At 34.3% G+C, this 27,223-nt stretch overlaps 1 protein-coding gene across 2 annotated transcripts in view; it reads right to left on the reverse strand.

Moving 5' to 3' along the window:
- Positions 1–27,223, reverse strand: part of LOC129939442 (uncharacterized) — a 557,049-nt gene that overhangs the window by 82,001 nt on the left and 447,825 nt on the right. For both annotated transcript variants that reach the window (XM_056047457.1, XM_056047456.1), the window contains exon 9: positions 25,918–26,045. In XM_056047457.1, the coding sequence (XP_055903432.1) occupies positions 25,918–26,045 (128 nt within the window). The remainder of the gene's footprint in view (positions 1–25,917; positions 26,046–27,223) is intronic.

A 27,223-nucleotide genomic window follows, 5' to 3' on the forward strand; every position in this document is an offset into this window, starting at 1 on the left:
AAATAAGAATGTTCTTATGGAATTTCAAGAACCGAATAAGCGAAGATATGCATTTTTTTGGTTATCAACCGACTTAGAGATCTTTGGCATAACCAAACTTAAAAAGCCTCAAGACCTCAAGCTATTAGACTAACGTTGAATTGGCAAAATTAAGCTTCCATGAAAGGTACAGGTTTCATTAGTTTACTGTTTCTAGTCTTATCAGCACTATCTTATCTTTCAACAGCTTGAATTTAGTCCCAGTTTGACTATCGAGGCCGTGATTCACTATAATCCAGAAGTGCAAGAACTTCAGTATTTTGTATTGAGTTTAAGAACGTAAATGAGTTGCTCAATATTTAATGTTGCTATTTTAACTTGTGAAATGTCAAAAGATGACAGCTACCAAAAAAACGAAGTATTTCAGTAAACAGAAAACTCACTCCATATGTTTTATTAAAGTCCTCGATTAATACTCTATTTGCTGTAGATATCGGAAAAAGCTTTTAGTGAACGCAAGTCGACACCAACATATTGTAACGCGTATAAACTCTTTATATCTTTTAATATCGTGTTATAGTAGAATAAGGCGACATCTAGTGATTAAGAGGAGAACTCGCTTCGTTAAGCATCGAGAAACATCTAGTGGCTAAAAGGAGAACTCACTTCCAGAACATTCAGCGCCTACAAGAACCTAGTAGTTTCTCGAACCAATTTGAGGTATATAAATAGGCGCTCGGAAGCAAAGCGGTTCATTATTGGTTGTGAACTGCGATAAAGTAAAGACTGTTTTTGAAAAGTAATAATTAAAAGTGTCCAATAAATAGAATGGAATCTACGAATTATAAAACTTTAAAAGATGTCAATATTTTCAAGTGGAAAAATCGGATTAATTACTATAACTCCAATAAAAAGTTAAGCACTATGTTTGAATAAGCTGACAAATTCTACTGGGCTTTATTAAAATACGTGTCACGATGTTCATAACCTATTTTCATAAGTCCTTTGTTGTTTATCTTTCTCTGTTACCCGTGGCACAGATGAAGTGAGTTAAGAAACTCTTCTGGCTATTAAGTGATCTGTTCTGAGTCCATGACATAGTCTATTGACAAATACTCCTTCATATGTCTTGAGACTTCATCCAATATGTTTTCAAAACAATATCGTTTCTTGGTGCCAGGATCGCAATTTGATAGAAAAATTGATCGTCATGTTTGTTATATTGTATTGTAAGCACTTGTAAAAAGTTAGGAATTAAATTCAATCTTCCGTTGGTGTCACATAGCACTTAACATCTGTTTTAACCACCCATCTCCTATTTTGAATAGTGTCTCAGAATAGTTGTACGCATAAATGTGATTATAAGAAACACCTTACGATATGCAACGATAATAGGTCTAAAAGGATTTAGAACCTAATGATATGCTTCTATTAAGTGTTCTTAAAAAGAATATATTGAATATCTAATTATAAGTGTCACCAACAAATCTTCTGAATGAGCTGTAAATAAGATATTTTAACGAGGTAAAAAGTAACTTAAAACACGCTTAAGCCTCTTAACTACCTCCACACAACGAATCGTGTCATTATATTGCTCCATTGCTACGTAAAGCACGGACAAACAAGCAAACAAACAATCAAACTCATAGTTTCATATTTTAAATATCAGTTAAGATAACTTTAAAACCTATAATCTTAGTAAACGATTTTATTTTAGTTATCTATTTTCTAAAATTCATCAAATAACAATATAAATTACAAAATATCTTCCTTCATCATTCAAAACATGCTCGTGTTCATAAATTCCTGAAGCCATTTTATTTTAAACAATTTTTTTAATAATAATATATAACAATTTTAAGAGCTATCCCCAACCCAACCATTCATCCTTTTGAACAAAATAAAAAAACCTGCCTCGCCATTAATCGATTAAAACTCTTAAAACGTTGGCCGTTCGTTGGTATAGAAGGGATTTGAGTAGAGTACGAAGGGGAGAGGGGGTGGTACAGAGAAAGGTGCGGCTGGCGTCGACTGATGTAGTGGCAACACCAGGTGAATAACCGAATCGCTTCACGTTATTTTTCACATAAATCATAACTTCTCATATATCGAATCCTGAATATAATGGATCCGAAGAGTAAAAAAAAAAAACAGAACAACAACAACACCACATCAACTTTTATAGCGCCATCACACGCATCAAAAATAAAGCTTGTCTACCCTCCGACTCAGGATGGGCCAAAAGCAGGCATCATAAACAAGGACGAGGGAAAAAAATTCAATGATTCAATGCTTATCGCTCCAACCCCTAACTAGCACTTCCGCTTATGGGACACCCCCAAACCCCACATGACGACGACGACGAGGTGTGGAAGTCGATGTATACGGTGGAGTTGAAATGAAGCTCATGTGGGGATTCCTCCAAAAAAAAGAAAACACCCTTTAACTCAAACCATCGCTGCAGATACACCAGATACCAGATACTTCCATTTAGTGTGAAAGGCGTAAAGCATCAGCTACTTCGCTTCTGCTCCTGGCTAACAGGACTGAATGGCGGGATGGCTGGCTTGAAAGTTGGAAGTTGGTGATGCTGGATGATGGGGTGTGATGGTCGTGTGCATGACACAAAAGTTATTCCCGCTGAAAAATGATAATAAATCATAAAATAAAAACTTTATCTGAAGCAGACATAATTTTTGTATTTGTTTTTGTTTTTCAACTCTGGATGGCGCTGGCTGGCGTTGTTGGCGAGGCCGGATTTTATTCCTTTTATTTTTTAATATTTTTGTTTTTTCGAGGAACCAAGTGGAAGGAAGTGTTGTGTGCTCTGCTCATTTTCTCTGATTCCGATTCTGATCCTGATTCAGAAAATAGGTACAAACAATTCCTACATAATATTTAAACAAAAGAAAAAAGAAAATGTGAAGCAAAATCCAACGTCAACATCCGGAGTTGACAAAGGATACGAAAATGCTTTTAGTTTAGTTTTGAAGTTTTTTTTTTATTTTATTTCAATCTATTTATCTCCTCTCTTTTTCTCTCTCTCTAACAAGGGTAAGCATAATAATAAAATAAAATATATTTTTGCAAATTCAGCTGAATTGTGAATTTATATTTATTATAATGATTTAGGGAGTTATGTCCTTTTTTTATATTTTTTCAACTTTTCTACGCCTGCATTGAATGGTTTTTTGGGAATGTTCGAAATGGCTATAAATATGATTTTGCCAATTTAAGAATCGACATTTTTCCTTCTTTTTTGTTTTTTTTTTCAAATATTGCTTTACAAAGGATTTTATTTCGTAAAAAAAACTGAGGGAGTTTAGGGTTTTTATTTATTTTTGAAGTTAAGCTTTCGTCCTTTTTTGAATGAAATATGTGTGTTCGTTCAAAAACTTTTCATTTCGACTTAGGTAAGGTACCTTTACTGGTCTTTTGTATACTTTCTACGTTTTGAAAAGGGTTTTCCTTTCTTTCTCTTTTTTGGCAGTTTATTTTAAGTCGCTTTGCGTATAGTTATTTTGATACTCTGGAAGGTCAATTTTAACGTTGTTATATTTTTTGGGTTTTCTTCTCTTTTTTTTGAAGGGAGGGGAAGGAGGCGAGGAATTTAGAAAGCTTTGGATGTAAGAACTAAGTTGTAACAGTTTTCAGTGATGTTAGATAATAATTGACGGATTTTTTTTGTTAGACTTTTTGTTGTGAGCTAAAAAGGATACTGTCAAGTCGTTATGTAGGTATAAAGGATTTATTTGAGTTGGGTGTTTAAGAATGATGATTTATTGATAATAACTTTATTAAAGTTTTATAAATATCTTTTCATTGGCGGTAATCTTTTATTTGTGGATTCTGTACAGAGGTGTTCGCAGTGGGAAAAAGGATTTTAGTACTTTATTTTGTGGTATAAGTTTATTGAAAAAGGAAATATTTGGATTTTTTAAGCTTCTTCACAAACGTAAAGCTTAAGTTCAAATAACAAATGAAATGATTCCAAAAATATTAAAAAAAGAGACCCTCAGTAATAAATTATTTATTTTAAAAATTAACTAAATGTTAGCAATAATATTTTTCATATAATACAATTGGTTTAATTTATTATCTTTTTTTGTTAATGAGATTTTTAGTAAAACTCCAATCATTACGAATTTCAGTATCATTTTTTGAAAGTTTCAATTAAAAAAAAATTACGATTGTATGTGTGCGTTATTATCTTACATTAACAGATAAATTAAGCATTGATTAAATCGTTTTGAGGTCTGGCTTTGAGAAAAATACTTAGCAGTATTTTATACTGTAAGAAGGGTAACTGGGACTACGGTGACTGCTACCGAGAACAAAGACAGCGTCTATTTGGGTGTGGATTTGTTGTTGGAACTAGGCTCAGGCTAGTGAGTTTGAGTAAGCGCATCACGACAATCCGCATTAAGGCTAAATTCGCCAACAAAAGCCTAATGTGTGCTCATGAATCAACAGAGTAGAAAGCTGAAGACACCAAAGACATATTCTTCGAGCTCTTGCACAAGACATATGACCAGTGCCCTGGCTATGACATTAAAATTGTTTTAGGAGAGAAGACATCTTTGGTGACATAATCGGGAGATACAGCCTGCACGACACCACCTCCGACAAAGGATTGAGGCTGATCGATTTCGCTGCGGGGCGAGACGTTCTGGTAGCTAGTAAGCAGTTCATGCATCTTAATATCCACAAGGGGACATGGAAATCTCCTTATCAATCAACCGTCAACCAGATTGACCACATTGCGATCGACGCACGACACTTCTCCAGTATACAGGATATCCGAACATTCCGAGGGCCAACATTCACTCGGAAACCCCTGGTTTGACGATGAATGCCGGCAAGCACACGAAGCGAAACAACAAGCATACAAAACGGCGCTTCACAAAAGGAGTAGAGCTGCTCGCGAGCTCTACGAGCAGAAGGGGCTAGAGAAACACCGGCTTCTTAGAAAGGCATGTGTAGCTCGCGTTCAAGGATAGAGATGTCACAAAAGGAATGAGGTTCGTAAATTCTGCTTTAAGGAAGATAGAACCACTCAACCTAGGCGACGAAGATCAACAATTCCGCATACCTTGATGAAGTGAAGATAGCTTTATCTAAACTGAAGTCAAACAAAGCTGCTGGAGCTGACGGCATCGCTGCCAAACTATTGCTATGACTTGGTATGGAGCATGCACCAACTCATCTGCAAAATATGGTCGGAAGAAAGCATGTCTGATGAGTGGAATCTCAGCATAGTGTGCCCGATACATAAGAAAGGAGACCCTCTAAACTGCGCTAAATACAGAGGCATCAGTCTCCTTAACATTGCATACAAGATCCTCTCTGCCGTATTATGTGAACCTCTGAAGCCGTTCATCAACAGCCTGAGAGGTCCTTATCAGTGTGGCTTCAGACCAGGAAAGTCCACTATCGACCAAATATTCACACTACGGCAGATCTTGGAAAAAACCCAGGAGCTCCAAATCGATACCCATCACCTCTTTTTCGATTTTAAAGCCGCGTATGACAGCATCCAAAGGGATGCTTATCCTTATCCGTTATGCAGAAAGACAATGAAAAATGCACGCTGCTCTATCAAGGTCGGAAAAGATCTCACCGATGCATTTCATGTCAAAAAAGGTTTTAGACAAGGCGATGTACTATCATGCGACTTCTTCAATATCTTCAATATAAAACTCTTCCGTCGACACCAGAGGTACAATCTTCCAAAGGTCCATCCAATTACTCGGATACGCAGATGATATTGGCATGATTAGAAGATCAAGGCGTGATGTCAGTCGAGCGTTTTTGAGCATTGCGACGGAAGCGAAGAAGATGGGTTTAGTGGTCAATGAGGAAAAGACCAAGTATATGCTGTCATCAAAAAAGGGTATTGAGCAACGTCACAATGGACAGCTATAACTTCAAGGTAGTTAAGGACTTTGTCTACCTAGGCACCGCTATAACCACAAACAACGACACCAGCGCTGAAATCAAACAAAGAATAACTCTTGCAAATCGCTGGATCTTTTGACTTAGAAGGCATCTGAGCAGTAAAGTCCCCTCTCAAGCATCTAAGACCACCATCTATAAGACACTCATCATCCCGGTTCTCATTTATGGCACTGAGGCCTGGACCCTTTCAAAGAAAGATGAGAACGTCTTGGTATACTTCGAGAGAAAAATTCTTCGGGTTGATTTTTGGTCTCGTACGCATAGATGGAGAATGAAGGAAAAGATATAACGACGAACTGTACGGGCTGTACAGTGATACTGACCTAGTTATCAGAATTTAATTCCAACGGCGGCGTAGTAACAAGGTCATGTGGAGCGAATAGATATCAACGCTCCAGCCCGGAAGGTCTTTGTGGGTGGCGCACGCAGGTGGGTGTATACCTCAACCAACTTGGCGTGCGAAACTAGAGGCAGGTAGCTAGGGACCGAGCTGGCTGGAGACGCATGTTGATTGAGGCCCAGCTCCACTCCGGACTGTGGCGCCACTTTAAGTAAGTAAGTAAGATTAACTGGGATGAAACAAATAAACTTCTTATCTCTTTTCAAGCTGGATTTGGTATAGGTATGATGTGGTTTTTGTAGAATTTTGGGCCGCGTTTGATACTGTTGTTTTTCTGCTTTATAAACTTTCAAACATCTCGAATCTAAGTTCCTTAGAATATAAAAACAAATGACCACCAATACTTGTTCTTCTAAATGTTACGCCACCACCACGTCCACATTTTTTGATACTTCTACAGGTGTTCCACAAGGATGTGTTCTAAGGCCAATTTTATTTTCCCTATTCTTGCTTGATGAATTCCCTTCCTCACTCAACTCCTTATTAACGACATAAAAACGATTGCAACTTATGGAATATACTCATTATCATCGGTAAGTCAAAAATTATGTTTTTTGAATCTATAAACAGGAGGACTTTGCATCAAAATAAATGGTTTCTTACTTTAGATCCAAGAAAAGGCTTTACTATCAAAAGTTTTGTGTCTCTTTCGTTTTTTTCTTTTAAAGTATCTTTTAAAGCATAATATGGAAAATATTCTTAAACAACGATTTTCAGTTTAATTCTAAATTTAACTGTGCTAAAAGATAAATTGAAATAAAAAGATATATAAAAGGATAACTTTAAGTTGGTATCAACAATAGACTAGTTAAATCTTTATTTTATTTCCAATTTAAATATTTATGAGAAAAGAATAAAAAAGAAAACACAACAAAACAAGCAAACAAACAAACAAACAAACAAACAAAGAAAATGATACAAAAAGAATAATACACACAAAAAACATGTGTAGGTAGGTATAATATAATATAATGTATCCCTAAGTATATCCATTAAACTCTGTTACAATATTAATGCTCCTTTGTGTCCTTTATCCTCAAAGTATATCATTTCAAATCTAAAATAAATAAACCGTATCACGAGAAAAAGAGAAAATAACAAAAGGGAATAGTCGCAACATTAAACATCGCAATATGGCATGGATGGCGGTCCGTATATCCTCGTCCTTATAGATACCTACCGTTACGTTACTTTACTCGTCTTTATATAAATTATACAAAAAGTCCTTCAAAATACACATATGTGAAGTGGAATGGAGGTTCTGTTCCTAAACTTGTGTGCACCATCGCTCTTATAGTAAAACATCCATCTATCACATCTTATAACAAAAACAAAAATCATACAAAAACGAGTAAGAGATATGGGTGAATATGTGAGATGGAGAGAGAGAAAATACAAGTAATAGGACGAAGTGAAATCACAGAAGGAATAAACCCAAATGAGTTTCCTTTCACAATTTTGCAACTAAATGAAGATACTCTCATTCCAAACACCAAAAATATACCAAACGAAAAAAAAGATACAAAACATTGCAAAGGACTATACTAAAACTACAACAACATCCTGAAGGATGAGGACGATGACGAATACGAAGACAACGACGAGCGTCGAGCGCCGAGCGAGGCCATGAAATACAGAAGATGAAGGAGAAGCAGAAGAAGAACGTTAACGAAATCTTAGATACTCAGCACAAATAACAAAGATAAACGAGCAAAATTGATGTAGTTTTGCAATTTTCCATTTATTATTTTTAAACTTGAGAGCGTCCCTACCTACCTAACCTATCAACATCCTCCCAGACCCAGTCCTATCCAGAATCACCCAAGGGGTTGAAGTTATGGAGTATAGAGTTACATAGATCAGAAGTGGGTAATGCGAGGAACGAGTTAAGACTACAGAGACTAGAGAACTGAAGCTGAAGGATGTGTGTACTGTTTCTGTCTGATGCCGAGATGTACCTTCTTCATCTGATGTTTTTGGATACACTACACATGCAACAGCAGAGATCCTTGTAGTTTAAATTGTATTCAATTTACTCATTTCAATCTAAAGATGTTCTGATTTTTTGTATGGTTTGTCTCTGTCTAACTATAACTATATACAAGGAAGAGAATGGTGTTGGTGGGTGTTGTTGGTTTTTCGTCCTTTCTATGGGACGTTAGCTTAAGGAAAATAATATCTTCAATTTGAAAATGAGAAACAAACTCTCACACGGTTATCACCAGAGGCAAAATTGGATGTGTTGCTTGTATTTCGTTTTCATTTTCATTCTTATTTTGTTTGCTTTTGTATAATACTCGTACTTGTAAGAAAAATTGTCTTGAGTATGGATTTGATTTTGAATCAAAAACATAAGATAGAAGTACACAGTGGGGTGGAAAAGAAAATAAACACCTTCTACATTTTTTAAAACTAAACTAAACTAAACTAAATTACAAATATCTTTCTAAGCAATCGTTTTTAACCGCAACTTAATAAATTTTAAATGTTTTAGAAAAAAATCGCTCGTTAATGTTTTTATAAGAAACGCCTAATGGTAGATAATGATTATAGGGCCAAAAGCAGGAAGCACCTAAAGATATGCTACTAATTAGTGGCCTTAACAGAAGAATACTATCGAATATATAATTAATGTTGGTGTTATGGCTGGATGTGCTGAAATTAGCTGGAAATGAGATAAAAAATAAATGGTAAAAAGTAGCTAAAGACACTCGCCAGCATTTTAACTACCTTCACACCAAAAATCATGTCATAATATTGCTCATTTAAGACGTGAAGCACGGGCAAACAAGCAAACAAACAAACTGATTTTTCCATTGATTATATATTATACATAGCTCTATTTCTAATTTACCAAGTCATTGTTCAGTAAGCTATTCTGAATTGTCTCCAAAAAATAGCCAAATTTTGGGGAGATGATTCAATTCCTTTTGCATTTTCAACTGACCCAATTTCGGAAGAGATTTTAAGACCTTGTCAGTTTTTCTTTGAACACTAGTGTATACCATAAACAACCTCCTCAGGAAAAGGATTGTACAAAAATCACTGCAAACGGGGGAAGTTTATCTGTGATTGAAGAAGTTATACTTCCATGTGTATAAATTATATTGTATCCTCCAATAAAAATTTGAGATACTTTATAACTGTCACGAAATTCATGACTACGATCGGTTTTACTTTGTTTTGGGTTTAACGTTGATTTTCTTTTTTATTTTGCTTTCTTATTTATTTTTGAGGAATTTAATTTGAAAAGTTCACGATATCTTTCTTATTTGTTGTAAACTAGGGCAAGTGAAGAAAAGAAGAAGCTCCTTTTTTACTTGTTACTATAAAAAGACTTCAAAAATTTTGTCAATAAAAAATCAAGAGAATTCTTTTATATTTTACATATACAAATTTATCAAGACAGAGAATCGTGACTTGACACAAAAATTTGATTTGAATATTATTTATGGATGTTTTTTTATTTTTATTTTTTCCTTGTTATTTTTGGTTTTCCAGGAAGTGGTTTTAATATAAGTTATGCATGATTTTCAAGTTGTTTGAACAAATTTTTGGATTGTTATTTTTGTTTATTATTTATTGTTTGAAAAAGAAAAAAAATATTGGAAAAATCATTTTTAATGGAAATAAAACGGAATTAGAATTTTATTTTATCTTTGGTTTGTTGTTTTTTTTTATAATGTTGTTTCTAAGAGACGAAGTAATGGTCTTGTATGTGAAGCAAGTAAACCAGCATTGGAAGAATCGAAATCAAAGACAACTTTTTGCGACCAAGAAAAATGTAATTGTCAATTTAAGTCCACCGAAATTATTACAAAATTGGTATAACATAACAATTATTTGGACAGAAAACAGCTTTTATTTAATTTTGTTATATACGAAATAAGAACTTTTAAAAAATTGATATAAATGGGCCTTTGACTAAATTTCTAAACGAAACTTAAAAAAATGGATTTCAAAATCAAACTTATTTTATCATATGCAAAATGTTGTCTCTAACTTTTAGCTGATCTTTAAGAAAATATGAAGTGACAGTTTTTTTTTACAAGGCACGAAAACCTTCAAAAACAACACAAAACTAATAACCATTGCTGGTAGCAATCTTGTCGTTTTTTACATTAAACTATGAAGGACTTATGTATGTTTACGATTTAAGAACTTAAGGTCAATTTCATGCAAGCTATTCGTTAGCTACAGCCGAAACTCTTTAACAAGGCCTTGGAAAATTGGAGTGACAGAATGCGCTGAGGCCTATTAATTGGGCAGATGGCAATCTCACGTCTACAAAACTATCTACAAAAATTAAAAAAACTCCTAATGATATGCAACGATGTTAGGTTAAAAACCATTCAGCACCTAATGATATACCGAAATAAAGAACATATTAAATAGGTAATTATAAGTGTTACAGCGGATCTGCTCTGAGCTCGGAATGCGATATTTACCCGCATTAAAAAGAAACTGAAAACACTTTTCAGTATTGTAACTACCTCCGCACAAAAATTCATGTCAAAATATTGCTCCGTTGGAATGTGAAGGACGGACAAACAAGCAAACAAACACTCAAACTGACTGAAACTGATATCGGAAATAAATTTTGTATAGATTTTAAAGTTTCACTTCATAAAACTTTAGTTTTTTTGTGGGTTCTTGAGAGGAACTTTGAGACAATAGTCTTCTTGAAAAATTTGGGCTTTTGAGATAAAATAACTTTGTGCAGACTCGAAAATAAAAATGAGGCTGGTATGCCAATGTTACAATGTTTTTATGGCTATGTATACAAAACTCTTGAAGTTAACCAAGATATACAGACGTAATTTGCCGAATTAGTAATAAATAACTTTAGGAAAAGATGTGACTGGCACCGTTTTCTAATGTAAATGACAAACCTTCCACCTTTCAACAAAATAAACCTCCATCTAACACATTTAAAATAAATTTAATTCTGTGCTTTGTTGGAACATAAAATTCTGTCTTTTATTGCGAACATAATTTAAAAATTAATAATTTTTATCTCTCCCCCTACTACAGAACTTCTTAGAAAAGCTTGCTATAAAATTATTGTTATTACAATGAAAAAAAAGTAATAATCAGTAGATAAACAAAATGTTACCAAGCTGAAAGGAAAAAAAAGACACGTTCACATAAAGATGACAATCTGCCCCAAAAGTGCTAATTTAATTACAACAACAACCCACCCCTTAACAAACAAAAGACTGTCAAGAGTAAAGATCTAAACTTTATCTCTCATCCATAAGAAGCCGCCTATTGGAACATTTTTCACTTGATCTAAAAAACAATATGGGGTTGAAAGCCCCCCTCTCCACCCTCTGAGTTATCTTTATAAGGATTACATAGTATGTAAAGAAAACTCCCTTTTTTCAATGAGAGGAAAGGAAGAAACACACAAAAAAAGTGCCAAAGACAATCACGCAATTCGTTATCCTTATCTCGAACAAAATAAAACACAGTCGATAAATAGATATCCTACCCTCCACCCCCTCCAAACGACCCCTAGTTCGCCATTATAACACCCCACCGGAACCCGTATACAAAGTTTAGTTTGTTTATTATTTGTTCGAGAAAATTGTGACAACTTAACCGCACTCACGTACAAGAAATTAAACCGGAAAAAATAAAATTCACCTTGGCTCAGCAAAATTGTGTCTCTTATCCTTTCTTCTATTTTCATTTCATTTCTTTTTCATTGAATTGACAAAAATTAAGAGAATGAAATTTTTGTGCTGAGATGAGTGAGAGTGGGTAGAAGTGTGTGTGTCGGGATGTCTATGTCCGGTAACCCAATATATTCGACCCACAGAAAAGAAAAACAACAAAAAACAATCACGATAAGGCGGGCAAAAGGATGTGTAAGGATACTCTCACTAAATGAAGAATACCCCACCACAAAAACAAATATTGAATGTTTCTGCCACCCCCCAAAGGCAAAAGCGGGGGTGGCAAACACTATAGTCGCATCAAAGGGATGAAAATAATAATAAAAATAATGATAACAGTAAGGAGGACTACAAGGACGAGCACGACGACAATACACAAAAGCTTTCATTTTTCTGATTTTTGTTGCTTTCCTTCATTTATTCGCTTTCGCCTTACCACCTCAAGGCAGTATGAAACAAACTTATACAATGAACAGGAAACGGAGACCAAACAGAAGACCCTTTACACACAGACCCAGTGCACTGTTTCGTTAAGTTTCATCTTGGAATTTGAACGAGGGAGTAAAATTCGTCCTCGTTCAGGAATCTATATCTCTTATCGAAGGTGTGAGGACTGAGAGGTTAATGTCTCAAAATGGTGACCTCAACATGGACGAAAGTAATATCCTTGTATAAGAAGAAGGTGGTTGTGGGGCTAAGAAGGCAAAGAAGGATTTTCAGAAGGTATAAATCGTGATATTGTTCCTTTTGATATTGCTTTGGGGAACCATCGTACACAGGGATATAAAACGTCTTTGCCTGGACAACCAACGTCGTCGTCGTCATCGTGGACGTTTACTTTAGGTATTTTTGTATTTTGTTTTGCAGTTTTGAGTTTAATGATAAAAAATGTAAATACAAATAAAAATACAGTCTTAGTCAAGGTAAAGCTATCTGAAGACACAATGAGACAGGTGTGAATAAAAATACTGCCCCAAAACAAAGAAAAACAAATAAAATAAAGAATATTTAATTCGGTTGAGATTATAATTTCGTCGAAGGAAAATACCACTACAGCGGAAAAGTTACAATTTAAAATATTACAAAGAAAAACACTGACATTGAAGGTAATAAATCAAAGGTCAAAACAGAAGGGAATTAATTAATTCAATAAAAGACAAGGACATAAGGCGAAGGATATAAGAAAGACAAACATTTGTTTATGAGAGAAATAGTGGGGGAGATTTTTTTTGTTGTTAATTTTGTTTGTTTTGTAAGGTTGTTTTTTTTATTTTTATTAAAAAAAGGACATTTTATGAGCAGAAGTCAAGAACACATGCTAAACATTTAATTTAATAAGAAGTTTAAAAAAAATATAATAATTTATTAAAGCTTTACTGAGGCGTATGTGGAACATTTTTTTAGTATTTAAAAAGTTTTTATATTTAAACATACTTAAGGGGTTGCTGTTGATCTTTATATGTTGACACACAGTGCAACCCTTAGGAAAATTGTGAAGGTTTTGAGCGAAGATACTGATTGACATCGCTCTTAGGGTTTTAGATATTAAAATGGGAGTGAAAAACAGAATTGGATACAGCCTTCTACATCAAAAAATAATATCTAAAATTGTCAGTACGAGTAATTCAAAGATTGAGCTCAAGGTTTAAAATAAGGCTAAGGGAAATGCAACTCGCTATTTAGAACAAATATTAAAAAATATGAAACAGTAGGAAGATTTCGTCGCCTAATTTTTAAAGCTCGTTTTTTGTATTCTGGCCACAAGACTTTAACTTAACAAAAGGAGTGGGAAGCCTGCACAAATATGTGAGTTATATTCAAGGTTTGAACGTGTGTAGATTTTTTAGATTACAGACGATTTAAAAGGGGTGAGAAATTTTAAATAGCTTACATAATTTTTGGTATTTTGAAAAGATGTTTTAATCATAATTTTATTTAAATATATGAAAGAACTTCGAATATTTTGGAATATCCTGATAAGACAAGCCATTTTTTAGAGAAAAGTTTAACAGTTAATATGAACAAACTAAAGACCAAGTACCTTAAATAAAGGAATATGAAGTTCGAGTTGTCACTTTTACGACAACGATAATAGATCTGGAAGCAATCAGCACCAAATGACTTGCTACTAGTTAGTGTTTAAAAGAAAAACATATATGAAATATCTCATTATAAGTTTAACCAGCAGAGCGTCTCAGATGAGCTGTGAATGAGACATTGAAGCGCTGTAAAAACTATATTAAAACACTTTTTAGCTTTGTACCTACTTCAAAAAAAAAAATAAAGGATCATTATATTGCTCCGTTGCGACGTGAAGCATGGACAAACAAACAAACAAGCAAGCAAAGTAAATTTCATATTTATAATATTAGTATAGATTCCTTGGACATGTATAATACTCATTGACTATCCTTAAAAAGAAAATCCATCAACAGCGACTAATGCATAGATTTACTGGAGGGTTTGAAGATTGAATTTTTGGAAAAACGACTCTATTGAAGAAGAAAGTCAAGTTTCATTAAGAAAATACTCACTGTGTAAGAAATCAATCTAACCTATTTGTGTTTGTATTTCAGTCTGTGTTCAGTGTGGCGAATGTCAGAAGGACATTTGTTACATGAACCAGAGTATCAGAGTAGGAATATGAAATAGCTTAATTCTTTCAATATGTAGTATGCCTACAAAAATGAAATAACAATATGGACGCGGACATCACGGGTAATGGCTGCTCAAATTCAACAGAGACTGTTTTTTTTTTAAACTCAGAAACATACTTAAAACTCAAACAAGACTCATTGTTTTAGGTTTAAAGGTAAAGTCAAGTCACGTGAGTGTCTTAAACCTTTCTGCAACAGTATATGATCGGCAAGTACCAGCGAGCGACCAAATTTTCACATTAAGGAACATACTGGAAGAGACCAACGAATCTCAACATCGACTTTAAAGCCGCATATGATAGCATAAGTCATTGCTTCTATTGAAGATTTCTGAACTCGGGGTCACTCATAGAAGCAGTAATTTCGAGATAGCCAACCTCAGAACAAATATCAATTCCACGAACGACACCTTAGTGGAAATCTGACAAAAAATAATCTTAGCGAACCTGTGCTTCTTCCATTTGGCCAAGCAAATGAGTTCAAAATTCTTTCTCGAAAGACAAAGTGCACGTTGTAAAAACTCTGGTCTTCCACGATGCCACGTGCTGAACGGTTGTAAAAAAGCGGGTACTGGGAACTTTCGAGATGTTTCGGTAGAAATGCGAAGCAGATTAAATCATGAACTGTACGAGTTGTATCAAGATGTGGATTTAGTCCAAAAAACCAAAATACGCCAACTACACCGACTCGACCACATCGGGCGAATGGACAACAAGGCTCCAGCAAAGGAAATCTTCGATTCAAGACGACGAGGAAGAACGAACTTTCGCTATAAAAACCAGGTTACTGATGCCAGAGCCTTTGGTCACAATGACTGGAGGGAGCTTGTTAGGGACTACAAACGATGGATGAACGCAATATTTGAGACTGACACCCTCAGTAATCGAATGCTGAATAAGTAAGTAAGTCACGTTTGAGTGTTTTGGAAAGAATTCAAATACTTACTTTAATAGAACTTTAACTCAAACTCTTAGATCAATAAGTTTCACGCCTTTCGTGTTCTTATCGATGTTTCTGTGAACAACGCTCTTCCGCAATACAAGTAACTAACCCTCTTAAATAATTCTGCCTAGAGATTCCTGCACTTTATACCAGTTTATATTTGAGTCCAATTTCAGGTTGAAGACCTCTCAACCTGAGATATGCTTTATCAGCCTTACATGAAGAATGTGGAAAAACATCAAAAACTCTGTTTTTGCTTACCATTTTACGAGTAGTCAGTAAAGTATAAACACAAAAATCGGCTAACTGACTGATTAGTCAAGTGCAAGAGGAAATATCTTACGGAGAAAAGATGTTATGTAAAAAGTTTCTGAGATACTTCAATAACAAATTGTAAGCTATCTATAAAGGTACTCGTTTGGACAGGTTAGTTTGATTCTGATAGTTCTTTGAAGAACAAATAACGGTTGATAACTTCTAAGAAGGCTATTCATGTGTTCGAGAAATTTTGTAGACTAGAAACTTTGGTGGTTTTGGGATACGATGCAACGAGAAAAGACTGTGAGACTAAAATTCACAGGATTCTTCAGTTTTTGTTAAATTCTTTATTTCGTGGAAATTTAAGAACGTTTTTAGTAGGAACTATTAAACACGAAGCAAATTTCTTACACTGCTTAAGTTCCTCCAGCTTTTAGAGTCTGATGCTCATAGTTACACAATAAACAAAGAAAATGTTCCTCATAAATATGACTTAGCCTCATAACTACTCTAAAACTTCAGAGTATCTTACAATGCTTCAACCAAAGTAACGCAAAACCAGAAAACATTGAAATTCCTCCCCCACACTTTTGCTAAGATGATATAAAAGTTGAGCAAAGAAAAAGAACTCTCCTTCATGTAACTTTTTATATGCAACACAAAACATCATCTATTTTGTGCTAAAACCACTAAAAGCTCTCTATGTTAATTTGTATCCTTTTTACCCCTGTCTCTCAAAAACAATCGAAACAAAAGGTCCTTTATATTTCTTTCTAAATGTTTCCTTCCGTATTTTAGCAAAGACTTTTTGTACTGGGTAAGGATCTACATTGGCCGGTTAACCTATTTCTTCTCAAATAAAATTTTTCGTTTTAACCGAGAAAAACAAAGAAGAGACTTTTGTACCAAAGGACTATGTTTTATACACGACTTTAGTTATATAATTGTGCCACTGCTAATATAGACAACTTCAATTTACCAAGCGGAACGCATGAATATCTCTTCTCTCCCTTCTTTCCCATAGCCAAAAGTACAAAAGGTCGTAAGAAAAAATAAAAATAATAATAATAGAAAACCACTTAAACAAGGTCCTTAATTAGTTGCGATGCTTGTTCTTCATTTTTTCTTTCTTCCTGATCTTTTTTTTTTAATAATAGTCAATCTTAATGTAAGGGCTTTTAGAATTTATAGACAAATTGTCCTCCTTTTTTTCTATCCTACAGAACAACAGGACAGGATGACTACCATGATGCTGCTGCTCCTGATGATGATGACGATTATCCTTTTTTTTGCATAAAACAATAAGAGCTGGTTGATGTTTTTACTTAAGCCACATCACTAAAATGTTAACATTAAGTTTAATTTTATTTTTATATACAAATGTGTATATGTGAATATATATGTACAAAAAAATAAGGTAGAATAAAAACCGACAAAAAAAATAGAGAATAAAGTAAATTAATTCAACAGTAAAATAAAAAAAACCCTTCCTCTCTTAACTACTTTCATTTGCATTCATTTCCATCCTTTTTCATGTTGCAGGATGTTTTTTTCTTTTTCTTGTTTTTTTTTGCTTCGTTGTGTTGTATTTTCTGTTACCAACATACACCTCCTCCCCTTCCACCCTCAAGTCCCCTTTATCCATTCTCAGTCGGTTGGTTGGTTTGACTTGCTAAGCCACGAAGAAATAAACTTTATTTTTAACCAAAACCTAGGGATAGTTCCTATAGACCATCAACGCTTTTCATTTACCCTTAAAACCAACTTGGATGGGGCGTTTTTTTGCTGTCCTCCCAAAGAGAGAGGGTGGAATATAGAGGTAGTACACATCCTTGTATAGTTCGGAAAAAGGACAAGATGAAAAAATGTGTTTGTTTTTCTTTCGTTGTATTTTTTTTTTATTTTTTCAACAAAGATACGAACATAAACATCGCATCGATTCAAATGTCTGTTGATGGTAGCCCCTCAAACGGCCTCTTCTTTATTCATAAATAGACACAACAGGAAGATCCTGTATTCCTTTGCAGGATATAAATTTCAAAAGGAATTTATATACACACAGTTTGGTTTGGTTTGATTTTATTTTTTCTGTTTTGTGTGCCTTTCTGAAAAGGCATACCGTCGTCGTCATCATCATCGCATCGTCGTCATTTAAGAGAGACCGAAGGACGGAGGATGATATTCAGATTCTTCTCAAAAAAAAGGACGAAAAAAAAACTAAAGCTTACCACCATCCGACCGGTTATTGAATTTGTCTGAAGTGAAAAATAGTGTAAAAGCCAACAAAAAATAAAACGAACAGAGAAAAAAAGGATGTTACTTTTTGTTATCCTGACAAGCGGTGCAGCGGCGGAGGTGGCGGCAGGTACACAGTGGTTCCAAAGTCGAAAAAAACCTAAATTTTTAAAGAGTTGGCACAATAAGCTTGATGTGAGTTCTTGAATCTAAGTACATGTAATAGCAGAATAAATAAAATGACAACTTAGCGACTTACAACTCTCAACCATTCCTGTTTGGGAGTAATTTTGTCAGGGACAGAGGGGACCTACAGATTTAAGCCTAATCTGAATGGCTAATTTGTTAATTCCTCGCAAGAGGCAGTACCCGTGGAAAAAACTTTAGATGGCACATAATTGAACTCTATAACAGTCGGTAACTGCCTATCATCTCTGATGGAGATGGAACAACAGTTTAATATTCACCTTCGCTGTGTGACGGGCCCTAGAGACATTCCAGGAAATTGTAAGGTAGATAAACTCAACAAAAATGATACAATACAATCGATTCTACCACGTTCGCTACATGTAAACTATTGCTAATGCAGGACGCTATGAAGAAGGCAAACACAAGTTGGAATAACATCATTACCTGTAAGGTCACTAAAAACATCGGGCACACCTTATTGCTAAGCAGATCGCATATAAGCTCGATAATCGGTGTCATAACTGAGCACTGTCTAATAGGAAAGCACGCCACTCGGCAAAGCGTATTCTCAAATGAATTTTGCAGAAGCTGTATGGATCTTGAAGAAAGGGAAACAGTTCATTACTTTCTCTGTGCTTGCCCTAATTCTGCTCAAAAACACAAGAATCACCTAGAAGAATTCTTCTATAACGTTCTTAATGGTCTAAATCATATAAGCATTATCAGCCTCTCACGTTTCGTAAAGGACTCAAACTGGTTTCATTGAGCTTTGAAGAAAGCCTCAAGATTCATGTGGTATCACAATGGGCCATTAAACTGGCCTAAGTGTGTCCTACTCCATTCAATTTTCGAGTAAGATTTAAAATATTTGTATCATAATGAGAACTTCTATCATTGACACCACATTCGAAGTTTAAACTAGATCCGTTTAGTTTTTACAGAATTTTGTCCACTTGGTTCATACACAGGAACCACTGTGAGGCGGCCCTTTATGCACAAAAGGGAAAATAGTTTGTTATGCTTTATGCCTTTACTCCCATGAGTTGAGCCTTAAAACAAGTTTATGCGCTCACGAATCAAAATAAGAAAAAGCTTTGCAATGACAACAATAATACAAAAACAGAAAAAAAAAACTGAAAAATTATAACTACGAGATTCCTTGATCCTGCAAGAGAATTAAGCTAAAAATAAGTACCTATAGACCTACCCACAGCTATTTTACCTTTTGCAGTAACACAAGAATCTCACAGACATACGCACATAAATAATGAGGACGAAAAAATTAAAAAGAAGCACTTTTCTGCTCAGTGAAGAATAATAAATCCCAAAAAGGATATTTCCATGGAGAACTATTAATCTTAGATAGAGAGAGATATATGTACCTTCTCGTATGAACAGAGCCAAAGAGTAGGTATACCTATGAGGTATTAAAACACAAAGTGCAAAAGGATATAACAAAAGGCACAGGTTCATATAATAATGATGCATGTTTTACAAACTCCAACAACATCAAGGATATTTATTTTATGTGAGCCTGCATTAAACACAAAATATTAAAAATACGAAAAGAAATAAAAATAGGAACAGGAACATGAGAAGTGTTTATTTTTTAATATATAATTTTTTAATAATGAATGGATTTAGCGCACAGACGCATCAGACAAACACACATTTCAACATTTCAAGGAATTAACGACAAGCAACAAGGATAATATATGAAACCGTAAACATACATCACAGAAAAAGAGAATAAGGTTACAAAGTGAATCTCATTGATGTGAGTTTTTTCTTCTTTTTGATTTTGTTCGTTTGAGACGAGAGCGACGAAAGACAAGTGTCTGTCTGTCTGCCTGTCTATCTGTCTGACTGTTTTTCTGTCTGAGTATTTAATGAATGAGGTCGAGGAAAGGATCAAAGTGGAAGAACTCCAGACATAAAAGGTTGCAATGATAAAATTGTGTCATTGTAAGTACATTTTGTTGAAAGTATACGTACCTAACCTATACAATTCTATCCAGGTTCAGTGAGAAAAGCTTTTAGAAGAAGTTGAAATAGAGCTAGGAGCCTGATGAAAGGTTCGAGATGTTAGAAATGGATTTTTATTTGAAGAAAATCTACATACTTTGAGGCTTTCAAAATAATTGTGAAAAACAGAAAATGATTAAAAGGTTCTAAGCCATCAATAGCTTGCTTTTACATAATCATTAGAGAACTTTTATAGAGGCTGTAGTGCATCACAAGTCAAGGAAGATCAAGCGTGTACTAATTGTTGCAAATTCAAAGTAACACAATAAATGAAATTCTAAAGTTTTATTCGCAAGTTTCAAGACTTTGACAACAATTTTGGGTTTGAATTTAAAATATCAGACTTTCGGTTCAGAAAGGAATGAAATCAAATTTAAGTTCCAAGCTTTGAGTTACTTTACCAACAATTTCATAAAAAATGCAGCTATATTTTTTTTTAATTTGATTTATTTTTATTCAATGTGTTTTGAAAGACACATGATTATTGGAAGAGTTGAAAAAAACATAAAAAATGCTGCTAGTCATATTCACAATTAAAAGCTTTCTAAATAACGTTTGCCCTTAAAGAAGAGCAAGAAAGAGTTCAACAAAAGCTGGGGACATGTTTTTTGTAAAAATGTAGATATTTATAACAAATAAATCTTTTGACATCAGCGATTTTTGAACGCAAATTGTTTCAATTGTCAGATTCAATGGGAACGTAATGGAAGTTGTATACAAATTATTTTAAAAAGCTTTTAAGACTTCACAACTTACTGAATTTGCTTAATTAAAGTGACGATTTCACCTGAAAATTAAAAACTCTTGACCAGAAAGTTCCATGTGGCGTTCAACTAAGTTTCAGTGAAAGACTCAGAATTATTGAAAATCATACTTTTTTGTGGCGAAGTCGTATTAATTTTTGGAAGTAGAAGAAGAGCGTTCGAAGTATTTTGAATTTGTGTTGTTATTTACTCTTTTTATGGTATTCTGCCTAGAGGGAATCTTAAAGTATTGGAGGGCCAGTTGCTATTATAAATAGACTCGAATAAAGTTTGAGGTGCGGTTATTTCAAAAGAAGGAAAGAAACTTCTCTTGATAAATTTTACAGACGAAATACTAGGTATAGATTTAAAGCAACGAGAAGTTGAAACAAGTTATCAGTTAAAATTCCTGGTAGTAAACGGGAAATGAATATGGATTTGAATTTTTGGTCCTGATTCTAAAGGTCTAGGAACATAGGAACAAACCGATTATTCACTTTGGCGACAATAATAGCGTTCTAAATACGAATCTAAAACCAGTCAGAAATTACAAGTTGAATTAGCTTCTAAATAAGCCTGAGGGTTTCATAACTAGATTTCGGTATTAACTTGCATTACGAATATATAGAATTGTATCTTGTCTTCTGTTAAAATTTGATCTTTTAGGAGCAGAGTTTATGTTTTCAGAAGATGTCGCAACATCAAGTCTTCTGTTTTTTTTTAGCATTCTTAGGTCTTATTTTAGATGTGTTGTCATCAGTGAAAGAGTTTGAAGTTTAAACAGGAGTTTGTAGAAGTTATTTAACTATCAAAAATATTTGAAAGGGAGATCTTATTATAATTGAATTCAACTGAAGACATATTATGGCTCAATTCCTTAAAGCTACAATCTCCACTATATCAAAACCAAACTTTTGACGAATTATTTGTATCTACTTATAAGCGCATTAGTTGCACCAACGCATTTTGCCTCAAACATATTACTAGATGAGAGAAGATTTTCCTGAATGGTCAGAGCATTTTACTTCAGAACAAGCCTCAGAAACAAGCGAATTAAAACAATTGTAATGATTTTTTACTAAACTCAATACTGGAGACTTAACATACAAACTAAAGCAATTATTTAATATTAACGAAGATCTGAAAAAAAGGAAAGGAAACAGATTATTTGAACTTCCAAAGCAACGATTTGCAGTAAACGCTCGTAGAAGCAGCATGGAGCTCTGATCGCTTCCCCCAAGAGTGGGAATGATTGTCCAGCTCAAAAAAAGGGAGACCTTAGGAAGTGCGAAAACTGAAAAGGTATTTGCGTTTGTTTAGAGTTGTGTAATGAAGTAAAGGTATACTTCAGACACTTCTTTATTCGTCGGAGTTTCACTTACAACTATTTTACTCACTAGAATGATTGTCAAAGTACACACTACAACAGCCTTTATCCTGCAGTCGCCAAAATGGTGGCTTAGATTATTTTAGAACTTGTGTGCTCTCACCTCGAAGCAACTCTCGATGTTCAATAAATAAGGATTCCGCACTGGATCTTCCTGCATTAATCACATCAACACCTCAAAGAGAGTCATTTAAAAGTGCCACAAATATCAACCACCGATTCTCCTTCCGTTCATCGACTTGAAGAAGGCCTTTGACAGAGTCAATAGGGAGTTTAAATGGTTTGCTTGACGGTGGAAGGGTATCCTGGATAAGTTTATCCCTTTTATCAAGGCGTAATGCTCAGAAACTAAAATAGATTTTATTATGAAAATAAACTTGGTTCTTTAATCTCTGGCAACAAATTATGGAAAAAAGTACGTGAAATCGCTGTTGGCAAACAATCTTAAACACCTGTTGGTGACGTCGATTGTGTGATGATTACAGCAAAAAGTTTACGTCCAAGCCTTTAACGTTGCTTTACCCATTCATTCCCTTACTGAGGAGGAACCAACTGCTATCAACAGCTCTCTGAATACAAGAGAAAGACATTGTAGAGGCAATAATACCGATTAAATCTAATGCTACTGGCCTGGACCAAATGGATCCTATGTTCTTGGGACTACTGCTTCCATATATACTGCGCTTTACAACCTACATATTTAATAGCATATTGATTACTTCCAAGTTTCCTTTAGAATGGAAGAAGTCTAAGGTTATTTCTATACCCAAAAAGCAAACAGGTACTGCTACCGAATTTCTGCCGATTGCCATTCTTCTGTTTATTCGAAGCTGTTAAACAAACTATTCTGGGGCAGATCTAAAAATATCTTACTATCGACAACCTGTTAAGTACCTGTCAGTCTGGTTTTCGACCTAAGAGCAGCTGCAATTCCACCTTACTTTTTGTAACTGATGAAATAAGAATGGCAATGGGCAGTGATCATGTTACATTTCTAACATATTCAAAGGCTTTTAATACTGTTAACCACTCAAATCTTTGTAGAAACCTGCGAATTAACTTTTGGTTTTCTTTAGAGTCTTGTCAGTTTCTTCTTTCGTATCTCAGCGGAAGGCAACAATGCATGGTAGCCAATGCATAGAGATACTCGTCCACATTTCTCAATGTTTTGAGTGGAGTGCCACACGGATCTATTCTTGGACCAATCCTCTTCTTACTTTACATAAATGAGTTATCACAAGTTGCTAAACATTGTTTAATTCATCTTTATGCTGATGACGTGCAGCTTCTGATCAAGTCGACCTTTTTGGGGCCACAAATGATCCCGTAGATTTGATGATCGAGGATCTGCTCCGCATTTCACAGTGGTCAAAAAAGAACGATCTCCACCTTAACCCTGTCAAATCAAGATCCCTCCCCATCTATAGCAAAAAATTTGATCTATCGGGCTTAAACCCGTTTAAACTTGATGACGAAACCATTGAATATATTGGCACTGCTAGAAAACTCACTTGGGATGACCACCTTAATAGTGCCATTGGTAAAGTCTATGGAAGTCTCCGCCTTCTACAAGTCACTCGAAATTTTATCCCGATCATAACTAAACTGCTACTTGCTAAGGCTCTTATACTACCAATAGCACTGTTTCTTTTGTAAACTAGACTGTGTGACTAGCCGCAAATTTAATGTTGCTTATAATAACATTGCCCGATATATTTATAATCTACGTCGTTTATGCGGTACGGATTTTCGGTTGTAGCCTAGAGAGCGTAATAAACGTTCGCACTCTTAGTTACCCTTCATGAAATCATCCAAACACAACAACCTGATAATCTATAAGGTAAGCTGAATTTCCCTAATTCAACAAGGTCCTTTGCTTTAATATTACATAGATACAATTTTCTAAATACTGAGTATCAATTTTTTACTTTTCGACTATTTGACAAATAACTGATGTTCAATATCCTTTTCTTTATATAAATATGTAAATAGAAGTCTTAGGTATATAATTTTTAATCGAATTCTGAAGTTAATGTAATGGCTGGCAACACTTTACAAGACTTATATCCTACCTTGTAAGCAATTTATGAAATAAATAAATACAAAAACAAATACAAGGCGCCTTATGATGGGTCTAAATGTCATAACTTACGCGGGAGTAGGTTTTCGGAGTGGTTCGAAGTCATATGTGGAGTCAGGTAGCAGTCAGCAATTCTTTCTCTTATTGATGATTAGTGATGTATTGTCGGTGGCCTTGACAGGAACAAGTTGAACTCCAACAAATTTACTAAGACAGTTTGATCATACAGACGATATGTTTGCTTGCTATCTCACAGGATAATGGATTTCCATCATAGGACAAGAAGGATGGAGATCACGGGAAAAACTAAGGTGCTCTGATTTGGAACTTTCTACTTATCTTCTTTTGAAAAAATTGCACGCAACCAGTAGGGGGTTTTCAGTATTTTAAAAGTATGGTAATTGATTCTGTCGCAGTATGCTAAAAAGTTAAAACTATTGAGGTGAAACAAAACACAGTCGTTTCTCGAAGAAAATGGTCAATTAGCCGAAAACCGATGATTCGAAAAAAAAAAATTCTCGTTAAAATAAAAAAAAATCTCTGATATTTGTTATGACGGTTTGGTGACAAAGTAAAAGGTCTTAAATATTGTCAAATGTTCTTTCTAAACACTGTCTAATGACCTCAATTATTTGTTTTGCTCAGAATCTTGAAGATCAATTTTTTGGTTGTGATTTAAGGAAAAAAATTGTTAGAAAGATAATATTTTTACTCAAATCAAAAAATTAAAAATAAAATTATGATCGAACACTAACTTATTTTTATATTAACGAGATTGCAGCTTTCTATTACAAAAACCAACAAAAAAAATTGTGGACAATCTTGCAAAAACTTTCCCATATCAAAAAATGAATGATATGGTACACTTGAGCTTATTCGTACTTATTTTAAGGTTTGAATGTTTATCTAATTTCTGTTCTGTTGATGTGTTTAGCTTGTTATAATTATGAAGCCCATGGTTTTTACAAATTTTATTAAACACGATTTAATTCTGATGTTCAAGAGTATTTCTTCAAATATTGGTTTGGTTTCATTCATCAAGTCTATTAAACTCTTTCTTTATAAGTTTTTGTGAAATATTCACTACCCTTCCCATTCCTCGATTCTCTGATGGATAAGACATCACTTCCAATCTTACTTAACCATTCTTTTCTTTTTTCCCAATAAATATCCTTTATATCGATATGGTGTTGCTTAAGACCATATTATCCAATGAACTATAAGTGATCTAATATAAGACTATTAAAGAAAAACCATGAAACCAAAATAAGTACCGTATTTCCCTAAACAAACATACATCCCCAATATACATATAAAAGTCATACACAAAAAAATATCCTTCTTAAATATACAAAACAAGGCACAAAAAAATATAATACTTACTTTGGATGATAGTTATACACAGAATTTCCCATCAGCGCATGCCAATGTCTAGGTCCTTTAAACCAAACTGGGAAATCACATCTTTCCGCTGGTGGAGGCTTCCGTAATGACATTATTCTTGACCCAACCTTGAATAAGGAATAAAAGAAAAAAAAGAAAGAAAATAAGAAAATTGATTTCACACATGGCTGCAAATAAAAAGGAGGTATTCAAAAAAAAAAGGACAACAAAAAAGACAGAAAGGAAAAGCTAAGGAATTTGGATGAAATCCAGAAACAAACTATTCCTATGATATTTATGTAAGCAAATCTGTGCACGACAAAGAAAAAAAGGACACACAAAATATATTATAATACGACAAAGAAGAAGAAAAGGGAGAAGGACGTAGCAGGATGAGAGAGAGTATTACAGGAAGGAAGGAAGAGGAAAATTCTTCATTTCATCTTCAAGATGGATTTATACTGTTTTGTTGTTTTTTTCCTTTTTTGTAAAAAGGATGTAAGGTCCTTTGCCTACAAAACTGTGTGTAGTCTTTATACCCTTTTGAACCTCTGTCATCCATTTAAAGCACGTTGATGCCACTTCGTATACAATACACACATAAATATCAACTTCCTCACATTATTTACGTCGGTATATGCATATACACAAAGTATATATTTTATATCCTTTTTTTTCGAATAGTAAGAATAAAAAATAAGAAAAATGACTTCACTCACAAAGTGACAACGCAAAAACCCGTACAAAAGGATGTGTTACTATTTTATGTAGATACGTTACTCGTGTATGTTGTATAAGTTTCAGAAAATTCCCAGACCAAAGTGAATTGAATTGAAAAGAAAGGACAAAAATAAGACCATTTCCTGATTTTCTTTTCCATAGATACATACACATACATACATCACATCTACACATCAAGACAACAATAGGACATAGCCAAAATCCATTCATGTAACGTACTTCTTCTTTTGTGTGTTCTTTCTCTTCTATGACTATTATTTCTCGTGACGACAATGACGCCGAGCGATGGACGCACAGACGGAACGGAATGAGATGGGTTGTGATGGAATGGGACGGAATGAAATAAAAGGACTTTTGATCTAAATTGTTATAAAGAAAGGACGACCTATAAAATGCGTCATTGTTGAAGTATAAAGTGTATAGTCTAAGAAAAGCTTACACTATTTTCTTAGAAGAAAAAATGGAGACAAATATAGAAAAGCGGAAATCTCAAGATGAGTTAGAGCGGGAATCAATTTTAACAATATGCCGTAAGTCAGGTTTTTGTGAGAGTCTTTTTATGTAA

This window comes from Eupeodes corollae, chromosome 1, assembly GCF_945859685.1.
Source record: "Eupeodes corollae chromosome 1, idEupCoro1.1, whole genome shotgun sequence".
NCBI lineage: Eukaryota > Metazoa > Arthropoda > Insecta > Diptera > Syrphidae > Eupeodes > Eupeodes corollae.